The 25,777-nt window shown below is 40.8% G+C and overlaps 1 protein-coding gene across 5 annotated transcripts in view; it reads left to right on the forward strand.

The window, feature by feature from the left end:
- schip1 (schwannomin interacting protein 1) overlaps positions 1 to 23,935 on the forward strand; it is a 221,364-nt gene extending 197,429 nt beyond the window's left edge. For 4 of the 5 annotated variants that reach the window (XM_031744009.2, XM_031744010.2, XM_039598295.1 and 1 more), the window contains 6 exons: positions 12,449 to 12,567; positions 13,946 to 14,063; positions 14,717 to 14,914; positions 20,997 to 21,120; positions 21,800 to 21,893; positions 22,967 to 23,935. In XM_031744009.2, coding sequence (XP_031599869.2) covers positions 12,449 to 12,567; positions 13,946 to 14,063; positions 14,717 to 14,914; positions 20,997 to 21,120; positions 21,800 to 21,893; positions 22,967 to 23,018 — 705 coding nt within the window. In that variant the 3' untranslated portion in view covers positions 23,019 to 23,935. Of the gene's footprint in view, positions 1 to 5,774; positions 6,126 to 12,448; positions 12,568 to 13,945; positions 14,064 to 14,716; positions 14,915 to 20,996; positions 21,121 to 21,799; positions 21,894 to 22,966 lie in introns of those variants that run through there. The other variant, XM_031744011.2, reaches the window with a different exon arrangement.
- Positions 23,936 to 25,777: the final 1,842 nt, after the last annotated feature.

Below are 25,777 nucleotides of genomic sequence, written 5' to 3' on the forward strand. Positions count from 1 at the left end.
TATCTTCAGTAAAGAGGAAGGAAAATTTAAGGAGATGTTAAAGAAAGTTAAAAGCAGAGATGGCTTTAATGTGGCAAAAATACTGGAAAAGAGAGAGATGGAGAAAATAAGAGAAAGAATTCGAGCGGTAAGCGGAAGAAGAGGTTCAAGCTCTTCTGATAACAGCTACTCTCTAGAGGCCTCTCAATTAGACTGGTAACCTGGCAACCAGCAGGCAGACAGCGCCCCTCACACACACAGAATAACACACACACACACACAGAGGGATGGTAAGTAGCAAAGGGCAATGGCGAGACAGGATTGAAGAGAAGGAATGAGTGAGGGGTGTGATGAAGACATAAAATTGTCAGAGAGTAGATGAAGTGGAAAATAGAGAGAGGTCAGGGTGGCGTTGTCTATGTATGTGCCCATTTCTTTTTTAAGATCAGCATCAGTGTTTTGTCCTGCTTTAAATAAGGTGTGGTCCTCTGTGTTTGGAGGTTAGGAGTTTAAATCCTCTTTTCTTCCCTTTCTGTTCCCCACATACCATATCAGGCGAGCTCCCACTTAATGTCTGATACCATTAGCCAATTAGGAGGCAGGCTGACCCTGGGAGAACAAGAAAAGCAGCCATTTAACCCACATTCATCTGAAGCCATCAATCGATTAAGGTTCTAGTTAGTTTAAAGTCCAAAAAGAGGAAAACATTGTCTCTTCAATAACCGATCATCTGCTAGATCTCCTTTATCTCTGTGCTGCACTTCATTTCATTAAGTGCTTAAGTGAGCTAAAAGCACGCAGACCCTCTGTGTGTTTACTCGAGTCTGAGGTCTCGGTATGCCGCCCTGTTTTCAGATTCTCGTGTAAATCTATAAATCTCGCAGCGCCGTATTGCTGTCAGCAGCAGCAGCAATAACCAGCAGGGTGAAGGGTGATGGGGAGATTTATCAGCTTGGCCACAGTGTGTCATCCTGGGCTGGAGGAATATTGTCAGCTTGCCAAGGCCTGGAGGTGTGGGGGGGGGCGCCACTCTCACTGAATGCTGAGTACTGCCACACGTAGTATTTGTATGTACATATGTGTGCGCGAAGATTGTTGTATATTTATGTTGGGGCTACATGAGCTCATGCAGTTTTCCAAGCTTGACTGGAAAACGATGGAGAGAGTTCCAGTGTAACTGTATATGAGGTGTGGCCTAATGAATTATAAATAAGAGTACAGTACAGTAGATCGTACTGGTAGATCATTCCAGCCTGACAGAACCAATCGATAAGTTGGTGCAATAAGCAAAAATCTATGGAATTACTGTCAATATTGTTTTCCATAGTTCACTAGGCCATAGACCTTAATACATTATGTTTGTATAATGTAAGTGAAAGGCATAAGTTTACACAGAGATAAACATATGTATTTAAACTTATTTCCTTTTCTCTGCTAATTCTAACTTAAGCTTTACGTGCTTCTTTTCAAGGTCCAAACTTAATGCCAAGCATGTGATGATGTACAACTTTTTTCCAGGGTTCATGTTGCTTTTTGGGCATGATTCTGATGTATTTTTTTAAGTAAATCCTTTAGCAGTACTGGCCCACAAAAAAAAAGCTAAGTCCAGCTCACAGTTTGTCTTCCACAATTGTGCAAACTGCAGAAAATAAGGCTTAATTTTTGGACTTTTGATGCATTTTAGTGCAGTTCATTAGGAATGCATCACATCAAAGCAGAGGTCTGAGTCATTGTTGGTTTCACGGCCTTCTTGCTGACAAACATCACCCATGGGGTAATGGCGTAATTACCCAAGCCAAGATGTGGTCCTGATATATTTATTTGATTCACAAGAGTAGTGTTTCTTTGTAATGTGGAAAAACTGACACCGATAGTTCAAAACCACATTTGTATTTCCTAAGACATGTCGAGCTCTTCATCATGTGTTTTGGATTATTGAATCTGGACATTTTTTTCTTTGTAGCCCGTGTGAAGGTTTTACTTGTGTGGTTCACTTGAGATGAAATTAGGTTGCATGTGGCCCTTGAAATACCTTTCGATTTATCTGGCTGACCTAAATACACCACTGATTTGGCAGGTTATACTGTAGCCCACACTAAACTCAGGACAGAGCCAACACATAAAAGGGAAATGTTATGAAATGATATAAAAAAAATACTGAAAACCTTTGTTCATATCATATTATTAACATCAGAAGGGAACCGATCAGGAGGGAAAATAAGAGCATTTCTTTCCCTAAAAGACACCCAGACAGTATCATTTTTGGATTAATTGCATTGCATCATGACGTATGTGCCTGGGATTGCATGAGTTTTGAGTTCCTTAACATCACTCTAACAGTATGTTTAATATTGTGCAATTTACCAGAATTGGAGCTCCCTCAAAAGCATGCCTCAGTGTGAGTTTTGCAGACTTCCCGATGGGCTGCCCTGTGTTCCTTTCACAGCCCAATTTGTTTGGAACACAGAGCATCGCCATGGAGAAATTCTTACCACGTTGCTATGGTAGCAGACCCCGTTCTTTTCCTCCTCGTTCCAAAATAAGATCAGATGAGAATATGTGGCGTTACTTTCAAACGTCTTAGTAAAACTGGTATGATAATGACATACAGATATTAGAAAGAAGATAAACAGTAAAGATGTGATTGTACAGCATGTGCACACTCATGCATTTGTACTATTATCTTTGTGAGGACATTGGCATATTATATATTTCCTAAAGCAAAACCTTTATCCTAAAGCCAGGTCTTACCCCTTAAACACGCCTTGTGAAGTGTGTCAGAAAATGACAAGCAACCAGACTGTCCTCACTTCCTGCAAGCGTCCTCACGCATAAGTTCTCAATTCTGTATTGGTCCTCACAAAGATAGATATACAAGTACAGAAACACACATAGCGCCACTGGCCTTGGATCCCAGGCTTACAGGAGGTGCCAGGAACCCTCTCCCACAGTCACCCTCTGTTCACTTGGAACAATAAGCCTTTCTGTGTGTGTATGTGTCTCTCTGTCTTTCATACTCGCTCTCTCAGCTGACCATAAAGTCAAGTCATCACCTATACTAGAAGAACTAACTTGCATGTGTGCAGGCTCGTGTGTGTGTCTCAAATGTAGCTTAAAGTACCCACAGTTCACTTCGGCTTTGAACTGTCAATAGGGAATGTTTGCACTAGTGAGTGGATGTGCGTTTGTTTGCCTCCTTTGCCTAGGTAGACCAGGTAACCAATTCCTCCCTGCCTCCTATAACACTTGAATCAGCGGTGACTTCACCTTCACGATGAAGTCAGCCTCAGTAATGAAGTAGAGATCCAGCGGGGCAAACTCTGCCCCACCCTCTAGCTCCAAACAGGCCGCTCTCGCTGACGGCTACCACTGGCTTTATCAGCCTGCGCATGTATGTGTGTGTTGCATGTATTGTCTCCAGCAGCACCCCAGTGTGGGTGGATTCAGGAGACAGCCAGACAATTCGCTGTACTCTGCCCATAATCCACAGGGATCAACACTGAATCAAATCCACTTCCTATTTTTTCCACTTAACCCTTCTGTGTGTGCAAGTGTGTATGTATGTGTGTGTGTGTGTGTGTGTGTGTGTGTGTGTGTGTGTGTGTGTGTGTGTGTGTGTGTGTGTTCAAAAGCTCTTTGATGTTATCATCCAATTGCATTATTCCCCAACTGTCTTCCTCTTTGATATTTTTTCTCTTGTTATTCTCATCTGCGCGCTCTCTCAGTCTGAGCAGAGAAACAGATGAATGTGACTCATGTTCATCAGTACCACTTGGCATTCTCCTCCCTCTCATCTTCTCCTCACAATCCTCGTGTACCCCTTTGTCCTTGGCTGGGTATTTTATTTCTTATCTGATATCCTCGTCTTTCCTTTAGATCCCTCACTGTTTAGCGTGATACATCATCTGAACCCACCTGTAGGCGGTGATTTAATGCTTCAAAAATAAAAAAAAACTTTTATGTCTACTCTGTTTGAGATCAGGGTTAGCTTGTCTAATTATACGAGGCTTTTAAGGGTACCATAGTTTCAGTTGCTGTTCCTAATACGTAATAATGAAGTGCATTTTAAAGTACTGCTGTAAATACATCGTGAGTATCTTAAGCTGTTTCCCCACATGAATTACAAACAATATTTGAAAGATTAGAGACATATAATCCAGTACACACAAAACATGAAATACAGTAAACAAAACAAAAAGTTACCTTGAATCATGAGGAAAAAGGTTCAAATTACAATATCAGATGGAGCAAACAAGCATCATGGTCTTCTCCCCAACCTGCTGAGGGTCCCAAACGATTGTGCCCTTGAGATGACCCTCATTTCATACAGATTCTGAAGGTAACTAAGGATGGCACTGGATCCTGGATGGTCGCTCATGCCGTTTGATACACCCTCTAGCTAGCTAACACCCTCCACCTTCAATCAGGCTGGAAATTTATCCAACTTATCTTATTTTTCATCTAGCACACTCACTACTGGAAATGATCCTCGTGGCCTGGGAAGGCCTTGTAGAGTATACGAGAAGCAGCACACATGATGAGCACTTAGAAAATGACCTGCTCTATTCTCAGATGAGCAAAACCTCACATTGCACAGACTTGGCATTCAGGAGACGGCGAGTTATAAACTTTATGTCTGATCCATCTGCATTTACATTAAATCTAAAACAACTGAAGGTTACATTGCATGTGTAAAATACTTTTCACTTCTGGAATACTTCAAATTTCAACCTTTGGAAATACAAAGTTTGATGTATCTTGTTTTCCATTAAAAAAAAAATAAAACAAACCTTTAAAATACAACTGTGTATTGAATGCATTCTGCCTGAATAAAATATAACAGGAAGGTGTAAAAACAATAACGTCAGCTGCAATCCGTCACTGATGTGCTGGCATTTTGTCATTATGAAGTAAAAATATAAGTGAGTACCTGATTTGTCATTCTAAGTTCTTGTCATACCGGCCATTTTTCTGTGTAACCAGCTGATTGTGTGTGTGTGACTGTGTGTGTTTGTGTGAAGTCATGTTCCCCGCAGTGTGAAGCTGCAGCCATATCTGGATATAATTTTCTGTCTGGGCGGCTATGACAAATGTATGAGTCACGGGTCAATAACGTCTCACAAAGATGAGATCATTACACACCGTGGAGAGCTCAGATTGAAATTGTAAGTCACCGATACAAGGCACAAGCAATCTCTGTGTGTATGAGTGAGTGAGTGACTGTGTGTGTGCTTGTGTGCCAGACTAATGGTCTATTGTGCTCTGTCAGGGTTTATTTAGCTGGCCGGGGCTGTGGGGTTTGCTGGCTTTGGAGTCTGGACCAGGCACTATTTTTACCTTAGCAGGAAGGGAGTACACCACCCTCTCTGTTACATATGCTCACTCTTAAACATTCATTCACCTCCAGTGTATAGTCTGATTTGCAAAGTTTTATCATACACAGAAATCCTAGGTGGGACAGACTGGGAAGAGATATAAAGAGCGAGAGATGATGCCCAGGAGGGCTTTTAGACACAATAGAAACCATCAAAAACACACATGGGCAAGCACAGTCCCCTACACACACATACTGCGGATATCCCTGTCCCATCGCTGAGGTGTCTCTTTTCAAACTGGTGGTGAGCAGCTGCTGTCCTCATGTCAGGGCATGAAGATGAAACAAACACCCGTCTAAGTTTCTCTCCTCGCTCTCTCTCTCTCTTTCCTGTCCTGAGCTGTGAGAGGCTGCCCTGGCCAGAGGGTGGAAGGTAGGGAGGGTCTAAAGGGGCTTTACCTCTGACAACTATGCTTTTTCAGTCCTGTGGGAGAGGCGGAATGAACCTATAGACCGAGCGAGCAGAGTATTCAGAAAAGTGCAGGGAAAGAGAAACAGTGTCACAACATGTTAGCGTAAGACGAGGAGAAGACACCAGTAGAGGAGCAGATAGGGGTCAGTTGACTGGGATTATGATGCATTTTGACTGGACTGAGGCTCAGGAGTCGGTGTGGACTACAACCTACTGACTGGGACGTAGAAGGGAAAAGACAGGAAAACGGAGAAGGAGAGAAGGATGAGGGAGGCACTGGATAAAACGGATGTATGTGGAGGGGTGGATGATGTCATCAGGCAAGCGTCCAATCTCTACCTCAGTGATGATTATAAAGAGGTAAAAAAAAGCATGGAATCAAATTTTGATCATTAATTGCATGATTTGAAAGTGTATAAAGTCAACAGGTGGATTATTTTAGGTAATATCCGTGCCCGTGATTATGTTGGTTTCTTCTACTTCGTGTCTGCCAACTTAAACCCCTGAACATACTTTTGCTCTGTTTTGTGACAAAAATAGAAGTTCAAACTTAATGCAAAGTGGAAAAGCGCTGCCACAGAGTTCAGAGTTAACTCAGTTTCTAATGCAGGCATCTGTAATTTATTTATAATCAGTATGAAATGTTTTATTTGTTTAGTCCAATCCAATTAATACACTAAATTGTGCGTTTTATGATGGCCCATTAACCTCACTGTGAGTAAAAGCCTTTCTAGATTCTAGAAACAAGTCTTCTACAACTTCAAAGGCACTTATTTGGGAAGTTATTTGGAGGCCTTAATTTAATTTTAATGGTCATGGGGACAAAAAAAAAACCCTCTATACAGAATCTGCTTAAAATCTGATAAAAATGCTTCAAAGGTTTTCCTGATTTGGGCCCAAAATTAGTTTTTTTTTTTTAAAAAAGCTTATGTGCCCTGAAAGTTAAACTTCCACCTCAATCTTTGGTGGAATTTTCCCACAGATTTCAGTTGAGGGATTCTTTGAGTGCTTTGATGTCTTTATAATATAATAATGTCTCTTACTGCAACTGGCCCAGAAATAGTCCAACGCAACACTGCACTGTGTAACTCTGACATCACTAGTTCAAGGATTTGCTGGAGAGAGAGCTAATGGACTAATAGTTTTTGTTAGTTCCCAGTCTCCTCGGTGCACTAACTCACTTTCATACTGAACAGAGACGTGATGTGAGTTTCAGCTTCTGATTCGATTTTCAGCAAGAAAAGTAATAAAAAAATTTTTTTCCAAATGGCTGAACTTTCCATTTAATCCACTTTTGAGTGTTGCGCACAGCTGTGAATGCAGCCCAAAGACCGAGGCTGATGTAGTTCGGGCGTTGAAGCGCTTACATATTTGGGCCATTGTTTTGACAAAACAGTGTGAGTAACCAGGATTTTATTCTATAACTCTGCTGCACTTTTCTCTACAAAGACTCGGCCCTTCTGCTTGAAAGAATGCTCTAGTATCGCATGGTGGACCCATTGTCCTGTCCAAACCCACTTCATGCTCCTTATCTCTTCTGCCTCCCTTTGTCAGACCCACCCCCCTCCTCCCCCCCTTCTTTGTTTTCCTTTCTCCCACCACAACCCTCCCCCATCTCTTTTACCCCACATGAACATTCATGTGTAGCCCACTGCCACTTGTTGAGTTTTTCCCTTCCAATCTGAGTGACAGGAGCAGCCTTGCACTGACCTGCAGCTGAACTATATGGGGGGGTCAAAGGTCAGGTCTCTTATCTTGGATGGAATGTTCCACTGCCTGGACAGACGGGTCTCAGATAGCATGAGAAGAGAAGACAGTCTTACACACACACAAACACACACCTCTTTAGAGACATTTAAAGAAATCTGTGCGCTTCCTCTCCTGCTGAGATGAGAATATCACTGTCGTGTAGATGGGAAGGCTCTTCCAGTAGTCAATCAGTTGTAAATTGTAAATGGCTTTAAATATAGTCAAGTTGATCCAGTTTTACTCTAAGCCTGCAAGAACATCTGTGTGAAATGTGAAAGTATGTAGCACAGTCATAACAACTGGCTCACACGGAAGACTTTGTGGCCTTGGTTCTGTTTGTAAAGCTGAGGGTTCAGCAGCATCCCACTGTTAGTCCTGGAAAATATATGTCAGTGAAGTCATCCCTGTTTGTATTCACACCATCACACAAAAATTTCATAACGCAGCAACGCACACGCACATCGACACGGCACCTTCTCTGAAAACAGGCACTCAGTCATGCCCAGGTGTGCTCCACTGTCGTGCATTTACTAATAATATACATGAAGACCTGCAGTCTGTGCTCACAAGACCGGCCATTTTTGTGCAAGTGCATGTATGATAACAGTGGGTTCTTGTTCTCAGTCAGGGAGTAAGGTCCGGGTCACTGAAAAGACTCCATTGTGCAGAAAAAGAGAGACCACTTTGTAAGGAATTGTGTGAAAAGAGATGAAGAAACCTTGTAGAGCACTCCTCAGCCAAAGCCAATACCATATGTCTCAAATTCAACAAAAGTGATCCTCATCTGTTCCAAACTTTAATACGCACTTCCCTTGCTCCACCTGTCCACCAAGTCTCCAGACACTCAGCCTTTAGTTTTTTGGGTTAATCTTGCTGAAAAAAGATAAAGTATGCGGCACTGATCACATTCCTTAGCCTGCGCCTTCGCAAAGGAGTGAATGAAAAACTATCTACCACATATTTTAAGTTACAGTAAAAGAAGGCTTTCAGAGACTGAAATCAGAGAAAAGTCAAGCACAGCTGTACTGATTCATGCACATCCACATTTACATGTAAACACGTCTCAGATCTTAACCACTGAAAAAATTCTGGCACGAGAGCCAGCAATTTTGTGGGAGGCAGAAGGAGGATGCTCTTTGTTGGTGCGGATAATTAAATTCATCTCCCTTCTCTAATATAGATTTTCAGGGAAGATTTGAAGGCTCAAAACAAGCACCCTGTCGTCCACTGCCAGGCCTAAATCACCCTCTAGGCCTGCGGATGAATGGTTGTACTGCGGAGTGGAGAGGGGGAAATGCCTTTGTCAATGAGGGTTTTTTCAGCAGAGGAAATTGCTTGGTGATTTTGAGGAAAAACAGAAATTAGTCCAATTGTGTTGGTCCCAATCTAATTTGGAAAGTGATGGCTCTAGTGTTTAGGCCAGGAACTGATGGAGGTAGTTAGGATGGATCTCTCATTCGGTGTCTCTTACTCGTTTCATGCATTAAAATGTTAATGTAATGGATCCAGCAATTTTCCATGTCATCATCAAGTGGAAATGCTCATTTGCGCTCTGTGGATTTTTAGTTTCTCTTCTTTCTTTGGAAGGATATTTAGCAGAAAAATTACAGAGTAAAGCGCACAGAAGAATGTTTGAATAGCAAACCCAATGAAAAGGAGGCTTTGTGCGCGTGGAGCCTGTGACTTGCAGGTTTGCTTGTCATTCAAAAGTCACACCTGTAAGAGGTGGAAGTGAATATGGCAGCTGTGACAGGATGTGATAGCTTCCTGCGTTTGAAAAGTATGTGATTAAGCTGATATTCAGTCAAGGGAGAGACTGAAACTAAAATGAAATATTAACATTTAAAGGGGAAAAAAAAAACATGCACATATTTTTTTTCTGCCCGTTTCACACTTCCTCCTGTTAGTTGCATATTCAACACCTTTCTAAAAGGTTTATGGATCTCCCTCGATGACTGTTTTACCACCTGCACGCACACAAGCGCACAACGCAAACAAGCAGTATAACAGATGACGCCTATTCAATGACAGGAAGTTGTTTTGTCAGGCAGGTGTGAGATGCAGAGCTTTGCAGAGCCACATCTGCGTGATGTAGTCGTCTACTGTCACCAGGGGGCGATGTCAGCAATATAACAGCCAGTAATGTGGGCAAACAAATGTGAAACCAGTTTGTAGTTTGCTGTGGTGCTCGCCGAAGAAAGGCGAATAAGTCAGGGTAAATTCACCAGATAAGAACTTATCAGTCACAAGTCGTCAGCCGGTGACCACGCAGTGTCGCCCTGTCAGATCCACACCTCACACAATCACCACCAGCAACAACACGCATGTGCGTCTCCATAGGCTCTGCGTTGGTTGGATTGTAATAATCCTTCCCTCTGTGTAGCCAAAGAGCTATGTTTACGGACACAAACACAGCAACATTAATCCAGCTTTAATCCAACTGCAGATCAGTGTTACAGTTTGACTCCCAGAGATTTTCCCACTTCTTTAGGGAACGTAATGTTGTTCTGTGTGTCTTCGTATCAGGTTTGACAGTGCATCACGACTATACCTGCACTGTTTTCTTAAACGCGCTGGTCTTCTTCTTTCCTTCTTCTTTTATACCATATAATTGCCAAGTGGATATCTTTGTGTTCTGCAGTGTTAGTCAGTCAGACAGACAACACGAATGTGAAGCTGTAACCTTGAATGAATTGAACGATTTCTTGGCTGACTGAGAAAATATTCAGATTAAAAACAACCCTGGCTTTCCTGTATTCGTCGTTTGCATTATATAAGAGAGTCGAACCAGCTTAAGAGTATAACAGTAAAACTCGTAAGCAGTGCTTTTAATTATTGCTCTTGAATATCATCAGTAACCAGCGTGTCCTTGAGCATCCCTGTCGCACATTATTGCAGCATATGCTTTGTCTTCTGCATCACTAATGTATTTAAATAACTCTGAACTCTGATGACTGGACATTAAATGTAAATCTGTGCTGCTGAGTTGAATAGTAAAACTTTATAAAACAGGATAAACACAAAGCTGTTAAGTAGATCTGCATCTTTATGTCTGCACTCACTGCAGAGTGAACAACAGAGTGAACCGCAGAGAGATAGTTTGATGGTCTTCAACATGTCTTTACCTGTTATTAAGGTGATATTCATAACATCCAAAATGTCCCCTGAGCCTTCGTGAAGAATTCCTTCCCACCCATCCCTCATTTTAGTCTTTTCTTAGCTCTCACCACATGAGCGGAGCATGCAGTTACCAATGCTCAGTGAGCCTGCTGCTTTTGATTCTTACCTTGGCTTGGAGCTACTGTTCAGTGGAGTAACATGAGTGACAGCTTTGTTGCAGTCAGTATGAGTGATGTGTAGTATACGTGTTTGACCTGCACTGTGCCACACAGGCTGTTGTTGCACCTTTGAAGCAGTGAATTGAAACTTTCAAGTGTGTTCTCCTTGGTTCTCCAGGGAGTGTCTCAAACAGAGCAGCGCCAGGTCCGCTCCTCAACATGCCAGTGTGTGTTTATGTGTGTGTGCGCTCGCTGCACAAGGAGTGTCTTGCGGCCTCTTGTGTGGAGTGGGATTATGTTAATATGTTAATTTGTCCTTAGTGAAGGCGCTCTCACCAACGCCTGCACACAATTGTCAAGAGAGATAGGCAGTGAGAGAGGAAAGGAGGGAGAGAAGGAGTTGAGAAAATGAGTGGGAGAGAGGTGAAGGTGCGATTTGGAGCAGAGTGAACGAACAGAGTGAACCGCAGAGAGATAGTTTGATGGGAGGGTTAGGACGGGCCTGAGGATGAAGATGAAGAAGAAAGCATGTAAATGTAAACAACAAGACAGATGAGCAAGGTGACATTTTTTAAGATGGTTTGCATGAAACTCGCAAAGACAGGAATAGTGACTGTCAGTCAGGCAAACACCACAGGTATCTCTTTCCTGCTTCGCACATTCTCACCTCAATCTTACGCTCTCCTTTTTGCCAATTTGCCTTTTCTAAGACAGAAATACAGGCCAGAAATATGGGAAAGAGAGAGGCTACAGACAGAGCAGGAATGTAGCAGTTACATGATATATGTCTTAGCACAGTACCCTGGTTCCCATAAGACGTTAATATGTCATCATTATGGATAGCTTTGCTGTGCACAAACCAAATAGTTGATTTAACCTCAAATCATGTAAAGCTTTGTTTTGTAAACCTTTCCCTCCATTCAGGTCCCCAGACCCCCATTTGAGAGACGGACATTTAAGCACTGCAGTGTTTGGGGCAGCTGTGTGTCAAACAACCTGCAAAAAATTCTACAGAGCTTGTCCTTCAAAAATGTGACACCACAGTTTGAGTGGCTCACTAGTAGCGTGCATCTCTGTCTGCTGTGTTCACCTGTTATCAGCAGAGGCGAGATGGGTAGCTGGTTTGATTTTGTGTGAGCACTACCCGTGCTGAAGCGGTCCACAGCTAGACCGGGAAGAGGCAAAGCAAGAGAAACTCTGAAACTGCGTTGTTTGGAATTCCTGCACCTTTAATTATGTATGAAATGTGCATTAGAGTAATTTCTCAGGGGTTTATCCTATATACACTCGTGCACGTCATCTGTAATATCGAGTCTTGTTCTCTGAATCAACAGTACCACCTCCTGGTGAATCCTGGTACTGTCAACTTCTAAAGGTCTCCTTTGATATTTCAAAAACAGTTTGTTTTTTTTAGTACATCAGCCTACACCGTGCTTTGTATCAAAGTTGGCTAAGACAAATGCTGCTGTAGATATGCTTGCATCTTTGGTTTGTACAGTCAGAAAGTAATCAGGGTGGCACTGGTTTCTATCTGTGCATGTCCTGCAGGATGAAGCTTACTAAAGAGGAAGACACTTGGCCTAATTTCGAAACTGCAATATCAGTCATCAAAAAGATCACAAAAAGTAACCAAATCGTGTTAATTTACTGTTGCAGGCCCAGAAGAATGAGCGGGAGTCTATCAGGCAGAAGTTGGCCCTGGGCAGTTTCTTCGATGATGGGCCGGGCATCTACACCAGCTGTAGCAAGAGTGGCAAACCCAGTTTGTCCTCAAGGTAACAGAGCTGACATCTCTCATATAAGCATGTGACTAACACTTGGAAAGTGTTTGATTGAGTGTGTGCGTTTTTTTGTTTTTGTTATTGTTGTTGCTTTACTTTGAAGCGTGTGTGTGTGTGTCGGGGGTATATGTGGTCACATAATTATCCGAATGTGAAAGTGCACTGAATAAAATTGTATATCTATCAAGTTCTCTTTACTGTCATTGGCAGCTGAGTGGGGTACTGTCATATAGTCAGACCTTGTGGTTTTTCACTTCCCAAGAAAATACCAACATGTGTATGCACAGAAAAACACACACACGTACACACACAACCTCCTACTTGTACCTTACTGGAACTGCAGTGCTCATCGTATCCCCGTGATTCGAATCGAGTGGATTTCTCATTATTTGTGGTTAATCGTCAAAGGGCAGTATTGTGCAAAATAAGATGCACTCATCACTTTGACATTAACATGATGTTCTCGAGAAAACCCTGAAATGAGGAGCTTAGTAAATTTATGAATTTTTCTTTCTCTTTTTTTTAAATGAAGTTCAAAATATTGGAGTACCAAAAGACTGTTTACAACTTATGACGCACGTCTCGGGCATTTCCATCTCTTTCTATTCAGTGCGAATTGTCAGCTGATATATTAACTAATACTAATATGTCTGAGCCAGATTTATATTGCCAAGCATATACATATATATATATATCAGCCAGGCCCTACACTGTTTATTGCTGAACTTCAGTTTGTCATCTTCTGGTTGTCAAAAAGTCACTTTAGTGGCCTGTGCAATCTATTAAATCCAGAGAGTGTTTTGATTCTCCTTGTCTCAAAAAACCAACCAGCCACTCAGGTCCTATATTTATTGGGACTGATTGGATCTATGCTATGTAATCAATCACCTCTGTTTGTAATTACTCTATTGAATTAAGCAGATTATTGATCCACGGTGGGATGGAGCTACACCTAGCGATATTCTGTTCTTCCATGGCACAAATACACCCCCTCTGGTCCCAGGCAGATTGCAGCAGACCTATCTGAGGCCACCTGGATCGATCCACACTGGAGATAAAAGGGGAGATGATTAAAAACAAGAGCCCTCTTTAATTTTATCTTCAGCTGGCACTTTTCTCTGCTGATGAAGGGCACTCGTGGGGATCTTCTTTCCTATTCCTGTATTTCTGTGTTTTAGCACATCAAAGTTTGTGTTTGCTCTCTTACGCTCACAGCACTCTTTGTAAGAGCATCAGTGCATCAGTGTTCATTTTGGTGTTGCTCCAAGTCTGCGTCAGTCACTGCAGAATCAGCTAACAAGTGAACCAACTTAACGCTCGCCCGCTTTGTGCTAATATTGGTTTTCTCTGTGTTTTCACGCCTCTCTTTCAGGCTGCAGAGTGGGATGAACCTACAAATCTGTTTTGTCAACGATAGTGGCAGCGATAAGGACAGCGATGCAGACGACAGCAAGACGGAGACTAGCCTGGACACACCTCTGTCCCCTATGGTATGCACAGATGCCCACACGTCCACCGCTGAAGCCCGTGCCAGAATTCAAAAATGGAGAAGAAAAAAATTACTTAAATCCTGATATCACTATGCGATGTTTATTAATGATGATGTGAAAGTAGCAAAGTGTACAGATTTGATTGTATGAACGGAAAATCAAGAAATAATGAGAATGAAAGCAGATTAGTGAGAGGGAAAGTGTGTTCAATATGATTCAGAGAGATAACTGGCAGTTTAGCACCTTTATGAATTTCTGTGCTCGTGTTTTCTGCGCTGTTAACCAGTTCGCAGTTCCAATGAAAAGCAATTTGGTAGGTGCTCGCTGAGGCCACGGATGACTGGCTGCGTTAACCTGTTATCACACTGAGACATACTTAACAAAATGAGAGGGAGAAAGATCAAATTTGAGCCTTGTGTTGCAGCCATGTGTACAATGACGCTCTCATCAGTGTTAAAATCTGCATACTAAAATTCCAAGAAGTCATGACCGTTAACCTTTTTCCCGTCTTACCATTTCCTCTGCCCCCATCCCCTTGTTACTTCCCCTTTATTGTGCGATCCATACGTTATTTTCCCTCTAACTTCCAATTGTGTTTCCTTCAATTATCCTTTTCCCATTTTGCCTACTCCCTACCTTCCTCCTCCCTGCAGTCCAAACAGAGTTCTTCCTACTCGGACAGGGACACCACAGAGGACGACTCGGAGTCTCTGGAGGACATGGACTTCTTGAGTCGACAGAAGAAGCTGCAGGCAGAGGCTAAACTGGCCCTGGCTATGGCCAAGCCCATGGCCAAGATGCAGGTGGAGGTTGAAAAACAGAACCGCAAAAAGTCACCAGTGGCTGATCTGGTCAGTTCCAGAAATCTGAGGCTGTCTGTTTAGCTGTTTATTCATTTATTTCCTTTTTTTTGGTGTTACTCATACAATCTTTGACCTTTCACAAGTCATTTTAAACAGACTAGCATGACGGAGTGGTGATTAAGCGCTATACAGATATTATTAGACTTAAACTTTCTTGATTAAAATTAATTAGTTTTTTAAAAACAGGGTGGTGGTGTTGTCAGTGTATTTGACACTTTCTCTTCTCCAAAGTGGCCAAAACATCATAAATATTATTATTACAGGACTAAAAAGACAATTTTTAACAGTGTATGGATCTAACAGCTGACTTCTGACTCATGTCAACTGTAAGATAGACTGTTTAAGACGCTATACATGCTGGAGTGACCCTTTTTAACTAAAGTAGCAGCTGAAAGAAGCTCGTGAAGCTCATGTGAACAACCTTAGTTAATTAGAAGCTTTTCTACTTTTCCTCAGAGAAAGTTTAGAGTATGTCTAGGCCAGATGCTTTTTTATATGAGCCATAAATACTGTTATTTATCCAAGAGTGAAAGCCTAGTGAAAGTGAAAGATGAGCAGTTTAGGTGATGTCCCTGAGGACTGACACTTTTACTGTTTGCTAATAATCAGGGGAAGATGTGTCTTGTAGCCCTTAGGATTGTAAATGCTCTCTCTCAGTGGCACTTCTCTCACACGGCTTACGCTGGGATGTAATGGAAACAAATACCAGTCAAAGCCCTCCCACCCCTCCTCTGTTTCCTCTCCTCTTCTTAAAGAGAGGAAGGTGATGACAGCCCTGCTCATCATTATTTCATTCATTTATGTCTGCCCCGCTGCCTCCTCCGGAGCACACGCCAAGGGACACTCACACATCCACAGTGTCACAGATGCACACTGTGTTTCCACGCGCACTTGAAGGCAGAACTTTTTTACTTATTCAGAAAAGAGAAGGGCAGCTCGCCCGGGTCCATCTATAATTCATATGCCAGAAAGCGTCGACTTTGGTGTTCAGGGATGTAGCAGTGCTCAGCAGTCAGAAGACATCACCGTCACACGCGGACACAACCCGCAGTGAATTTTAAAATGTTTTAAGGCTACAGCTGCCCGCCCTGTCCGCAACACCAGAGATCTGTTAAACTGCATTCATTACAAATGTAAAGTGGTGAACAGTGATTCCCAGCTAAGAGTGCTTTTACCACAAGTGGTTCGTCTGCAGGGCTCAACTAATTTGAAAAGTGTAAAATTATAATTTGTTTTAAAAAAAGACGTCCTTTAAGATATCATTACAAATTAGCGTAATGCTTATCTTAGTGAGCTGAGACAGACGAAGTCACGGTAAGAATAAGCTACACCCTGTTTAAATTCTAAGGTTTTACATATTAAAAATAATCTGGTCCTTAGCTGTTCTTAAATTTAGGTAAATACCTCAGGTGAACAAACCATGACGCGTTACACTGTGTCATTATGTATTTAACATAAAACTGACAACATGTCAAAGCAGTGTGTGTGAAAACGTATGAACACCCTTACTGCTTCCATAGGAATTAAAACTGTAAGCAGCAGCAAGGTGCATATGATTAACTGATCATCAGCACGTGTGAACAAATCTGTGAAGCTTCAGGTGTGGGTTAGCACAATGCCAAGGAGGAAAGACATAAGGAATGACCATGCATCATTCTAAGAAAGATTATTCACAAGTGGAAAATACTGAAGGCAGTAGTCAGCAGTCTCAAGAGTGGATGTCCCAGGAAATTCACCCCAAGGTCAGACGGTGCAATGCTGAGAAACTGTAAAACCCCCAAAGCCACAGCTCAAACTCAGCCAGTTAGCATAATAAATGTTAAAGTTCATGACAACAAAATCAGGAAAAACACTGAACAAGTACGACTTACTTGGAAGGGTTTTGGGCAGCAAGGCTCTTCTCTTTTTTAAAAAAAAAAAAGGAAAATGCACTTTTTCAGTTCAGTTTTATTTATAGCTCCAAATCACAACAGCAGTCGCTTCAAGGCGTTTTATTGTGTAAGGTAAAGACTCTGCAATTATACAGAAAAAACCCCATCAATCATAAACAAACAAACAAAACATGACAGCTTGGATAATTTTTGCAAAATTGCAACTGAACGAACCACAAGACTTGTGGAACAGTGTCCCTTGGACAGATATTTGGCCACAGCACTACATTTGGGGAAGTCCAAACACTACAAATCAACACAATCAGCACAAACACCTCACACTGTGATGATTTGGATTTGTTTTGCACCCCCATGACTCGAGCAACTTGCAGCCATTAAGTCGACCGTGAACTCCTGTGTTTCCCAAAGTATTGTAGATCTAAATAGATCATTTCTCCAACAGCTAAAGCTTGGCATAAAGTGTCATCCAGCAGATCAATGATCCCAAGCGCAGTGCAGATGTACAACAGAAAGACTGAAAAAGAAATGACTCAAGGTGCTCCAATGATCCCGTGAAGGCCTAGTTTGTATTTGTTTACTATGCCCTGATATGTAAAACTTTTTGTTATACACAGCTTTCAATAACCCCGAGTCAGGTGTAGACTTTTTATGTTTTATACACAGTCTGTTTATAAAACCTTAAAGTCACGACATCTTGAAGAAAACTAGCTTTTCCAAAGCAAGAACGGGTCAAGATAATTAAAGTAGCACTAAAACTCTAAGGATAAACAGGTGAAATAGTTAACTGCTAAATCATTATCCTTCTTTAGCTCTGTGTGGATAAACTAAAGATAAACAGGTAAAATATTAGATAAAGCTAATAAAGCTAAAGCTACGTTACTAACAAACAGTTAAAATATGTACAAAGAGTTTTACTATATATATATACAGGTAACAGGTTGAATAAAAAATTAAAGATAACCCATAAAGAGTTCAAATATGAGCTAAAGCTATTGGGTTCGTAGCTAATACTAGATGCTAATACTTCATTACCAACTGAAAATACTACTAGATAAACAACAGAAATGATACGCTAAAAGTAAGTGTTTTCTGATGAAGTGGCCTGACCTGCCGCTGGGCAAGAGAAAAGAACGGAAACTGTGGCCTGTGCAGTGAGATTACACCTAAACGTCTGTCTGCTGGTTAGAGAGTCGTCCTACAATTTCAAGCAGAATCACTGAGAGAAAGTGAGAAAATCAGTGAGAGGGAAATGGGGGCAATAATTTGTTTCCACTGTAAAGCCTCTAGTTTCTTTCTTGACTTCATTCACAAAGCTTTACAGCTCCTCAATATGACACAGAGTCATCACTGGAAATTATCTTTCTGGTTTTGAATATTCAGATGACAATTAGCAGTACGGTCAGTCTACCACAGAAACTCAGAAGTTGAGTCAGGCCTAATACCAGTCTCAAGCCTTTCCCATGGCCCACGCATGCTGACATCACATTTCTCCTTATGTCACTCTCAAGTGACCTTCTTGTACATAGCCAATTTCCCGAAACTGAAACTTACGCATGACAGCCTCATATATAGTTGCTCCGGTACTAATGTGAAAGTGAAATGAGACTACCAAGAAGAGCGAGCCCACCTACGCTTTACGAAAAGAGAGTATGAGTGCGTTCTCTTTGCGTTTATCTCCACTAAGGCTGGAAGTGAAAGTGGGCCACGACAGAGGAAACGGGCGCAGGATGCAAAGAGAAAGAATACAGACTGGTTGAGACAGATTGTTAAGCGAGGGAGAGACAGAGAGGAAATGATCCACCCAGGTGAGCCTCACTAAGCACACGTGATGCTTTAGTGCTTTTATTGCATCTGAAGGAACCGGTGCTACTGCAAGGAGAATTCTGATACACACAAAACCAGCAGAAGAGCCTGAAAAAGTTTAAAAAATATATATATACATGCACAACACAATTTAAATAAAACACTACACAGATTCTGGCATGTTAAAAGTAATAGTGAAGGGAGAGTTTAAATGTCTAATTTCTCATCTCTTTCTCGTCACTTGTCTTTGATTGCGTGTTCGATGTTTGCACTACCGGTGCAACCGACTGTGATTTCTTGCTAACTTGCAGCATCAAAAGGTTCCAGGAAAAGAGAGGTGATATAAATGTAAATTAGATATGAGATGACTCTGTGAAGTAAAAATAATTCAGTGGTCTCACTGTTGGCTGGAGAGACAGCACCCCACAGAGACACCGAGTTCATGTGCTGTGGACTTGTATAAGGTGCTGTCAACATGTTTGTGAACAAACAGTAGCGCCTACTTGAAATCCCCCATCTTTACTGCCGCTCAAAGGAAAAACAAAGGGAAATATATCCTTTTGTTTCACCAGGGAAGCTGGAGCCTGGGAAGCATTCATCCCTTTTGCAGAAAGCGTTCAGGCAAAACAGCTGACTCTTTTATTTCCCACTCGGATTCAGTTTCACTGCCCTTATTCTGCTGATAATTCCTGACAGTGTGGGTTTAACCGGGTTCACGTTTGTTTTTCTTAAGGTTGCTTTTTGAACACAAAAAAAAATGTAAATCTAATCAGGCTCAGATGTCAGATTTCAGAGTGAGGGAGCAGTGAATGACAGATCAAATAGTTATAAGATTGAATGAAATCTGCCAGTGTCTGAAGTTTAAAATAGAGATTCAATGAAACATAATTCAGAACTTGTTCTTATCCATTTAAAAATATGTCCCTTTTCTTTTCAATCATGAAAAAAGACATTCAGGTTCAAATAGTACAGAGTCTGATTCAGGGTTTTTGCCACTGGAAAACAAAACAAGCATTCATTGTCATCCATAAGTCAAAATGTTGCATTATTAACTCAAAATTTCAAATCAACGTTCAGAGTAAATAACTAAAAAAGTGAGAAAATTCATCGAAATTTTGAGATATTGAACTGAAAATTGATTTTTCTGGTTATTTTTCAGTGGCAGAAACAAGCTTCCATAGTGAAGTTACAATAAACTCACACAGGATTTTTAGTAAAACTGAATATATAATCTTTGGTGATTTAATGAAACTCGTTGGAAATTATGTTGAAATTGAAGTTACATAAGTTAAATTTTATACTTATATAAGTTATATCAAAGATAAAATACCAGCTTTAATTCTATGGGGTATATAATGTATTTCATGTATGTTTCGGTTAATACTTACAAAGCTATTAACTATTCAGTGTTCATACTGTACTTTAAAAGAGATTGTCAAGAAAAATAAAACGCGTCTAAACATTAAAAACTTTAAAATGTAGGGAGCTGGTAATTGTTAAGTTGGATCAAATAATGCACAAATCAAAGAATCTGTTATCGCTGCTATCAAAAAGTCATTAAAGTTATGAGTTAAGTGTTTGAAAACAGAGCAAATGAGCAAATTGCTGGAGAGAAATTTCTGTGTTCACAAAACAATCAGTCCTTCGGTTTTCTGTCGAGGAAATAAATGTGTAGAAAAGCTGCGGTGAGGAACTGAAAACATGTACAGCATTTACCATGTTTTACCATAGAAATATACTTAACCCTTTAAAGCCTGAACCACTAGATAATTGGCAGAAAAATCACATTTGTTTTAAAAAACTGGAATGTTTAGTGAAGCCTCGGAATAATTTGAAATAAACAAAAAATGAATATCAATTTGAATATATGACTTTTCGCTACATTCGGCATTCATTTCTTTAAACTAACATAAACATATAAGGGGGTTAAAAAATCACTGATGATGTAGAGGTCTTGAAAACTGATGTATCAAATATGATACACTTGGCGTTACAGCGTTAAAAAGTATAAACATACCATATAAGATGATGAGGACGAGCCACTTTCCAGCGGAGTGAGGGTGTGAAGGGCGCTTTGTTTCTAGGTTGGACTGTGTGGTTTAAAGGGTCAGGATCATCACAGCCTTTATGGAGCTTTTTGCATGTTGTATTTAAGGAATATTAAATGCATCAGTTTTCTGTTAATTTGATCAGTTTGTCATCTGAAAACATTCAAATATAAATATTTTTAAAAAGTGAAGAAGTCAGTTGTGCATTTTGTGCTTTGGTTATTAGCGTGAGGTTTCACTATCCAATTAGGGAAAACACATTGTCTAACCGGGTTTTCTGTTCTTGTTTTTTCTCCCTTACATACCTCTGTGTGTCTATTTCGGCAGCTTCCACACATGCCACACATCAGCGAGTGTCTAATGAAAAGGAGCCTGAAGCCCACCGACCTGAGAGACATGACAGTGGGACAGCTCCAGGTTATAGTAAACGACCTGCACTCCCAGATTGAAAGTGAGTTGACCACACGCCCAGAATACAAACAGAGGCACACTGACCTCTGCTTTCACTTGCAGATATGAGCAAGAGATGAACTGGGGAAAAACATGCACATACATAGTGACCCCTACCCTTTTTAGTGGATGTGAAAGTACTTTTATATATAAGTTAGTCACTTCAGAGAGTTGTACCAGTTAACAGCTTCCCCTGAGCATTTACTGTTACTGCACGGTACACATCATTGATCCCTGTACTGCTGGATGAATAATCTCGCATCTTACATAAAAAAGTTCCAAAAATCCCCATGAGTCCAAAAGCACGAGTTTGTTTTTACTTACAAAGCAGACTTTCCCCGTTGAAAATATCTTCAGTTTATGCTTCATATTTTCTGGCAGCACTGAAGGAACAATAGCTGTAACATGTGATATTAAAGACAGCGAGAGCAGTCTGAGTGCGTGTGGTCAGACTGCTCATAAAGTTTTCAGTGGCTATGTTATGAACCCATAATGGGAATTTGAGGGGATCACTTCCCGTGTTTCTTGTAGATTTAGTATCTATTGTTAGGATCACAATGGAATACTGGTATGATCAGTTGTGGTAATTGTGGTGTTTCCCTAGTTTCAGTAGTTTAATTACGAAATTGTGCTTTATCATTGTGGTAAATGTCTGTTCCGCCTCTTATCGATCACTCCAGGTCTCAACGAGGAGCTCGTACAGTTGCTACTGATTCGGGATGAGCTACACATGGAGCAAGACGCCATGCTGGTTGACATAGAGGACCTCACCAGGTGGCAAAGAACTTTTCGACTATTTATTCACTGCATGTCCCGCTATTTATTTTTTTTAACTTATAGAAAAGAACGCATTCATACACATATTTTGCATACACATTCAAACCTGTGAAAATGTGGTCAGCTATCTGATTTTGCACGGCTCTCTCAGTGGCTGCAAAAGTCTTTGCGCAACTTCTTATCACATGTGAAGAAGTTCTCCCTGAGAGTTGTAAACACTTGTAAGCTTTAATGTCTTAAATGTGCAGAGTTCCCCTTTGAGCAAACATTACTCAAATGTGAGTAAGTAATCCATTTGTAAGGGACTGTTTTCAGCTGTGCATGTAGCTCCTGAAGTAAAACTAATGGTGATGCATGTGAAGGTGAACATGCCACCCAGTGCACCTGTGCACCTAAGTGATTTTAGTCGATTTTTTGGGGGGAAACCAAAGAAGTTAATTGATTTTAGTTCATCCGTTTTTGACTGAGAGGTCAAGACTTTTCAACTTTTCAACTTAATAAAAAGAACCTCAGCGATCTAACAGTCCCTTATGAGCAAGCACTTGGGGAGACAGAAACTTCCCTTCGAAAGGAAAAAACCTCCGGCAGGCTCAGCAGGTTAGCCAGGGCATGTGGGGATCAGATATTCAGCTTTAGCTGTTGGTGTTGTTCTCTGTGCGTAACCGGTTCTGTCTGTCTGTTTGTTAGCGGTCTAGCATCCACAGTTTTCTAAATTTGGTGTGATGATCGATACCAATTTGTTGTCAAGGTGGCTCCAAATGCAAAAATCATAAAAACTTTGTATTATCCACAATTTTTTATTAATCATCTTCAAACTCGGCAGTAACATACTAGGCTAGAAACCACATCAAGTAACATGTTCTATGAAAGGCTGTACATCAGACTTTTTCTGTTTTTTTTGTACGACGCCCTGCGACGTCATAACAGGCTCGGCTCATCATATTGTGACAAAGTTTTAGTGTAGCCCTCGCCCTTCAGGGGGAGTTGCACTGCTCTTGTTTATCTTTGGATTTGTTGAGTCACTTAATTCATCATTTAAGTGTCAATATATTCTCCTTTTCTCTTTCCAGGCATGCTGAGAGCCAACAGAAACATTTGGCTGAGAAGACCCTATCCAAATAAGATGCCCCCCCACCCCCCAAACACCCCCGCCCTCACCCCCAATCCGCTTCCCTATGCCAAGCTTAGCCCCCTGCTCCCAAACAAACTTTCCCCCTCCAGCCATTCCACCTTTGCCCCGTGTCGATCCGAAACCCCTCCCCGCTTGTCCTAAGTACTTTGCTCCTCGCTGCTTCCCTGTCCGCCCCCGAACCTCCCCATCTCCCTTTCTGTCCAACTCACTGACTTCAGCGGTAGCAGCAGCACAGAAGAAGGCCGCTCATTCGCTTCTGTGGTTTTCTCCCAGCGCAAAGGACGGTGTAGCACGTCCTGTTTTCCTGGGAGAGGAGAAAACTGATTGTGTGTCCCCCAGCTTCCTGTGCAGTGATCGGCCTCGCTTTGCTCTTGTTTCTTTTTTTAACTTTCTACATTCACCACTAAATTATAACTGTTCAAGCTCAAAAAATTGTGGAGAAAAAAAAAACAAAATAATAGTGAAAAATTTAGTAGAAAGTCAGTCATGAGATTTAAAAAAAGAAGTAAAAAGAAACAATGCTGTATGAGAAAAAAAAATGATGGAAAACTAACTTCTTCAGACCATTTTAAGTTGGACGGTAATTTAAAAGTATTTCAGAGTCGACCCGTTTTTATTCTGCACAAATGGTCGTTTTCAGCTGATGAGAAATGTTCGTTTGAAGGTGCTATAAGAGTGTAAAAGGAAAACATGCCTGCCTTGTAGTGGAGTTGTAGATTTTTTGGTAATACGTTCACTCTAATTGCTCTTCAACATTTTGTGAATGTTGATTTTCTGACACGAGTCATTTTAAATGAATAAGTGTGTTAATATTGTTTTCATCCTACTGTATTCAGATACTTTATTTGAGGGAAGAAATGTTTATGTACAGATATGTAAAATAAAGAATAAACTTTGTTTCATATATGCCGGTTTGCTGTGCACTTCTCCTCGCTGCTGGTGCTCCTGCTGCTGCATTACAAAGAGACGAAATTGCGCTTTCAGTTGAGTTTCCTCCTTGAGTGCAAGAACTAAAACCTCTGCTCACAATAGCAGTGAGAGTACATGACATCACATCACACGTAGTATGACTCAACTCCCTCTTTTTCGGTCTTGCCTCATCATGACACTCTGTTATTGGGGTTGCGTTTCTGCTCTTAAAGGGACTTCATATCAATTTGGGCAACCCCTTTTGGGTCACATTCAGGGATTTTTGTTTCTCAAGAAAAATGACAGTTTGTGGAATTAAAATATTTAACGAATGGCCACTTGTGGTCCAGTGAAAGGTAAAAGGATACAGAAATAGTTCTATATGACTTGTAGGTTTGGTAATGAATACATTTACTTGGAAAATCTCCCCTTCTTACTCTCGGATCATATATCTGAGCATATGTTGTATTGTATAAAGCGAGTGATGGTAAGTTTAAGTCTGATGGTCCAAAGACAAAGGCCAGGAAACTCCTCTCAACCACACGATGACCACAGTTTCAGAGAATGCACTTCCCTTCAAAAGTGGGTAAGCACAGTAGACGGCAGTTTCTGAAAACTGGAGTGAAAGAGGAGAACAAAAGTAGTGCTTTGTGTGTTTCAAAATTTCACGTTACTCTCATTTTGAGTCTTGTGTAATTCTCCGATCCTTTGTGGATAGATAGAAAGCAGATAGATAGCTCATAGCATAGACACCATCTAAAAAGAGTTCAAAGTTAATTTGTCACACATGAAATAGACATTATTAAAACAGTCTCACCTTCGCTGTTGTTCTGGAGGTTTTGATCATATCCACAGCCTTCCAGGGTTGGAGTTGGGATTAGCCTCAGTGAAATGTGTATTTAACACAGGTTAAATACACATGAACACTCATCTGTCTGTTTCATCTTTTTTGTTATTTCATGTAAAAAAAAAAAAAAATGAATAAATAAAAATGGATAGATTAACTTTCCTTTCACGGAAAAGTAAAACCAATTTAAGAGAATTTATTTAATTAAATGTTTCAAGTAGTAGGGTTGTTTAACAGTTAACTTTGATATCCAAACGCCACCTGAAAATTATCTTCTTGTAAATAATACCTACAGTCACTGTGTCACGAAACAAAACTATTTAAAAAACTTGCAAATACGCAGTTCAGAACTACATTCATGGATACTGGGTGCATTCATATCATTTGCTGGAGTGGTTAAAAGGTAATTTAAAACTCCTTTATAGGGTAAGAAGGAGCTGATATATATATATAGAACATAATCTAAGTGTAGAAAGTACCCATTCTGCAGAACTTCTCTTTTAAACTTTTTTTGGACTTTTATTATCCAGTGATTTTACTCTCTGTCACTTAGCAGCATTTTAGTATTACACTGGTGGGACTGCATTGTCAGGCGGCTACACTGTGTAATTTAAATGTTATTATCTTATATTTTATGCAAAGAACCTGTAGCTTTAGCCAATATTTCTCTAATAGATTTGATAAACAGCGCTATTGGTGTTGTACTGGCCAGGCTACCGCGTTACCCTGCCCCGTGGTGATTGGTTGGCATTGCTCATTGTTTTCCAAGTCTGAGCATGAGTGAAAACAAAGCAGACATAAACCACAACCACCTACTACTCAACACGAGGAAAAAATAATAATAATAATAATAATAATGCCACCTCCTCTTCATTGACGTTATCAGTCAGTTGATCAAGAACATGCGTAATTAGTCATGGCTGAATGGACATCCGGTAGTATCTGTTGGGGACAACGTCCGTGGAATTAATTACCACAAGTGAGTAAGGCTCT

This window comes from Oreochromis aureus, linkage group 14 (assembly GCF_013358895.1).
Source record: "Oreochromis aureus strain Israel breed Guangdong linkage group 14, ZZ_aureus, whole genome shotgun sequence".
Lineage (NCBI taxonomy): Eukaryota > Metazoa > Chordata > Actinopteri > Cichliformes > Cichlidae > Oreochromis > Oreochromis aureus.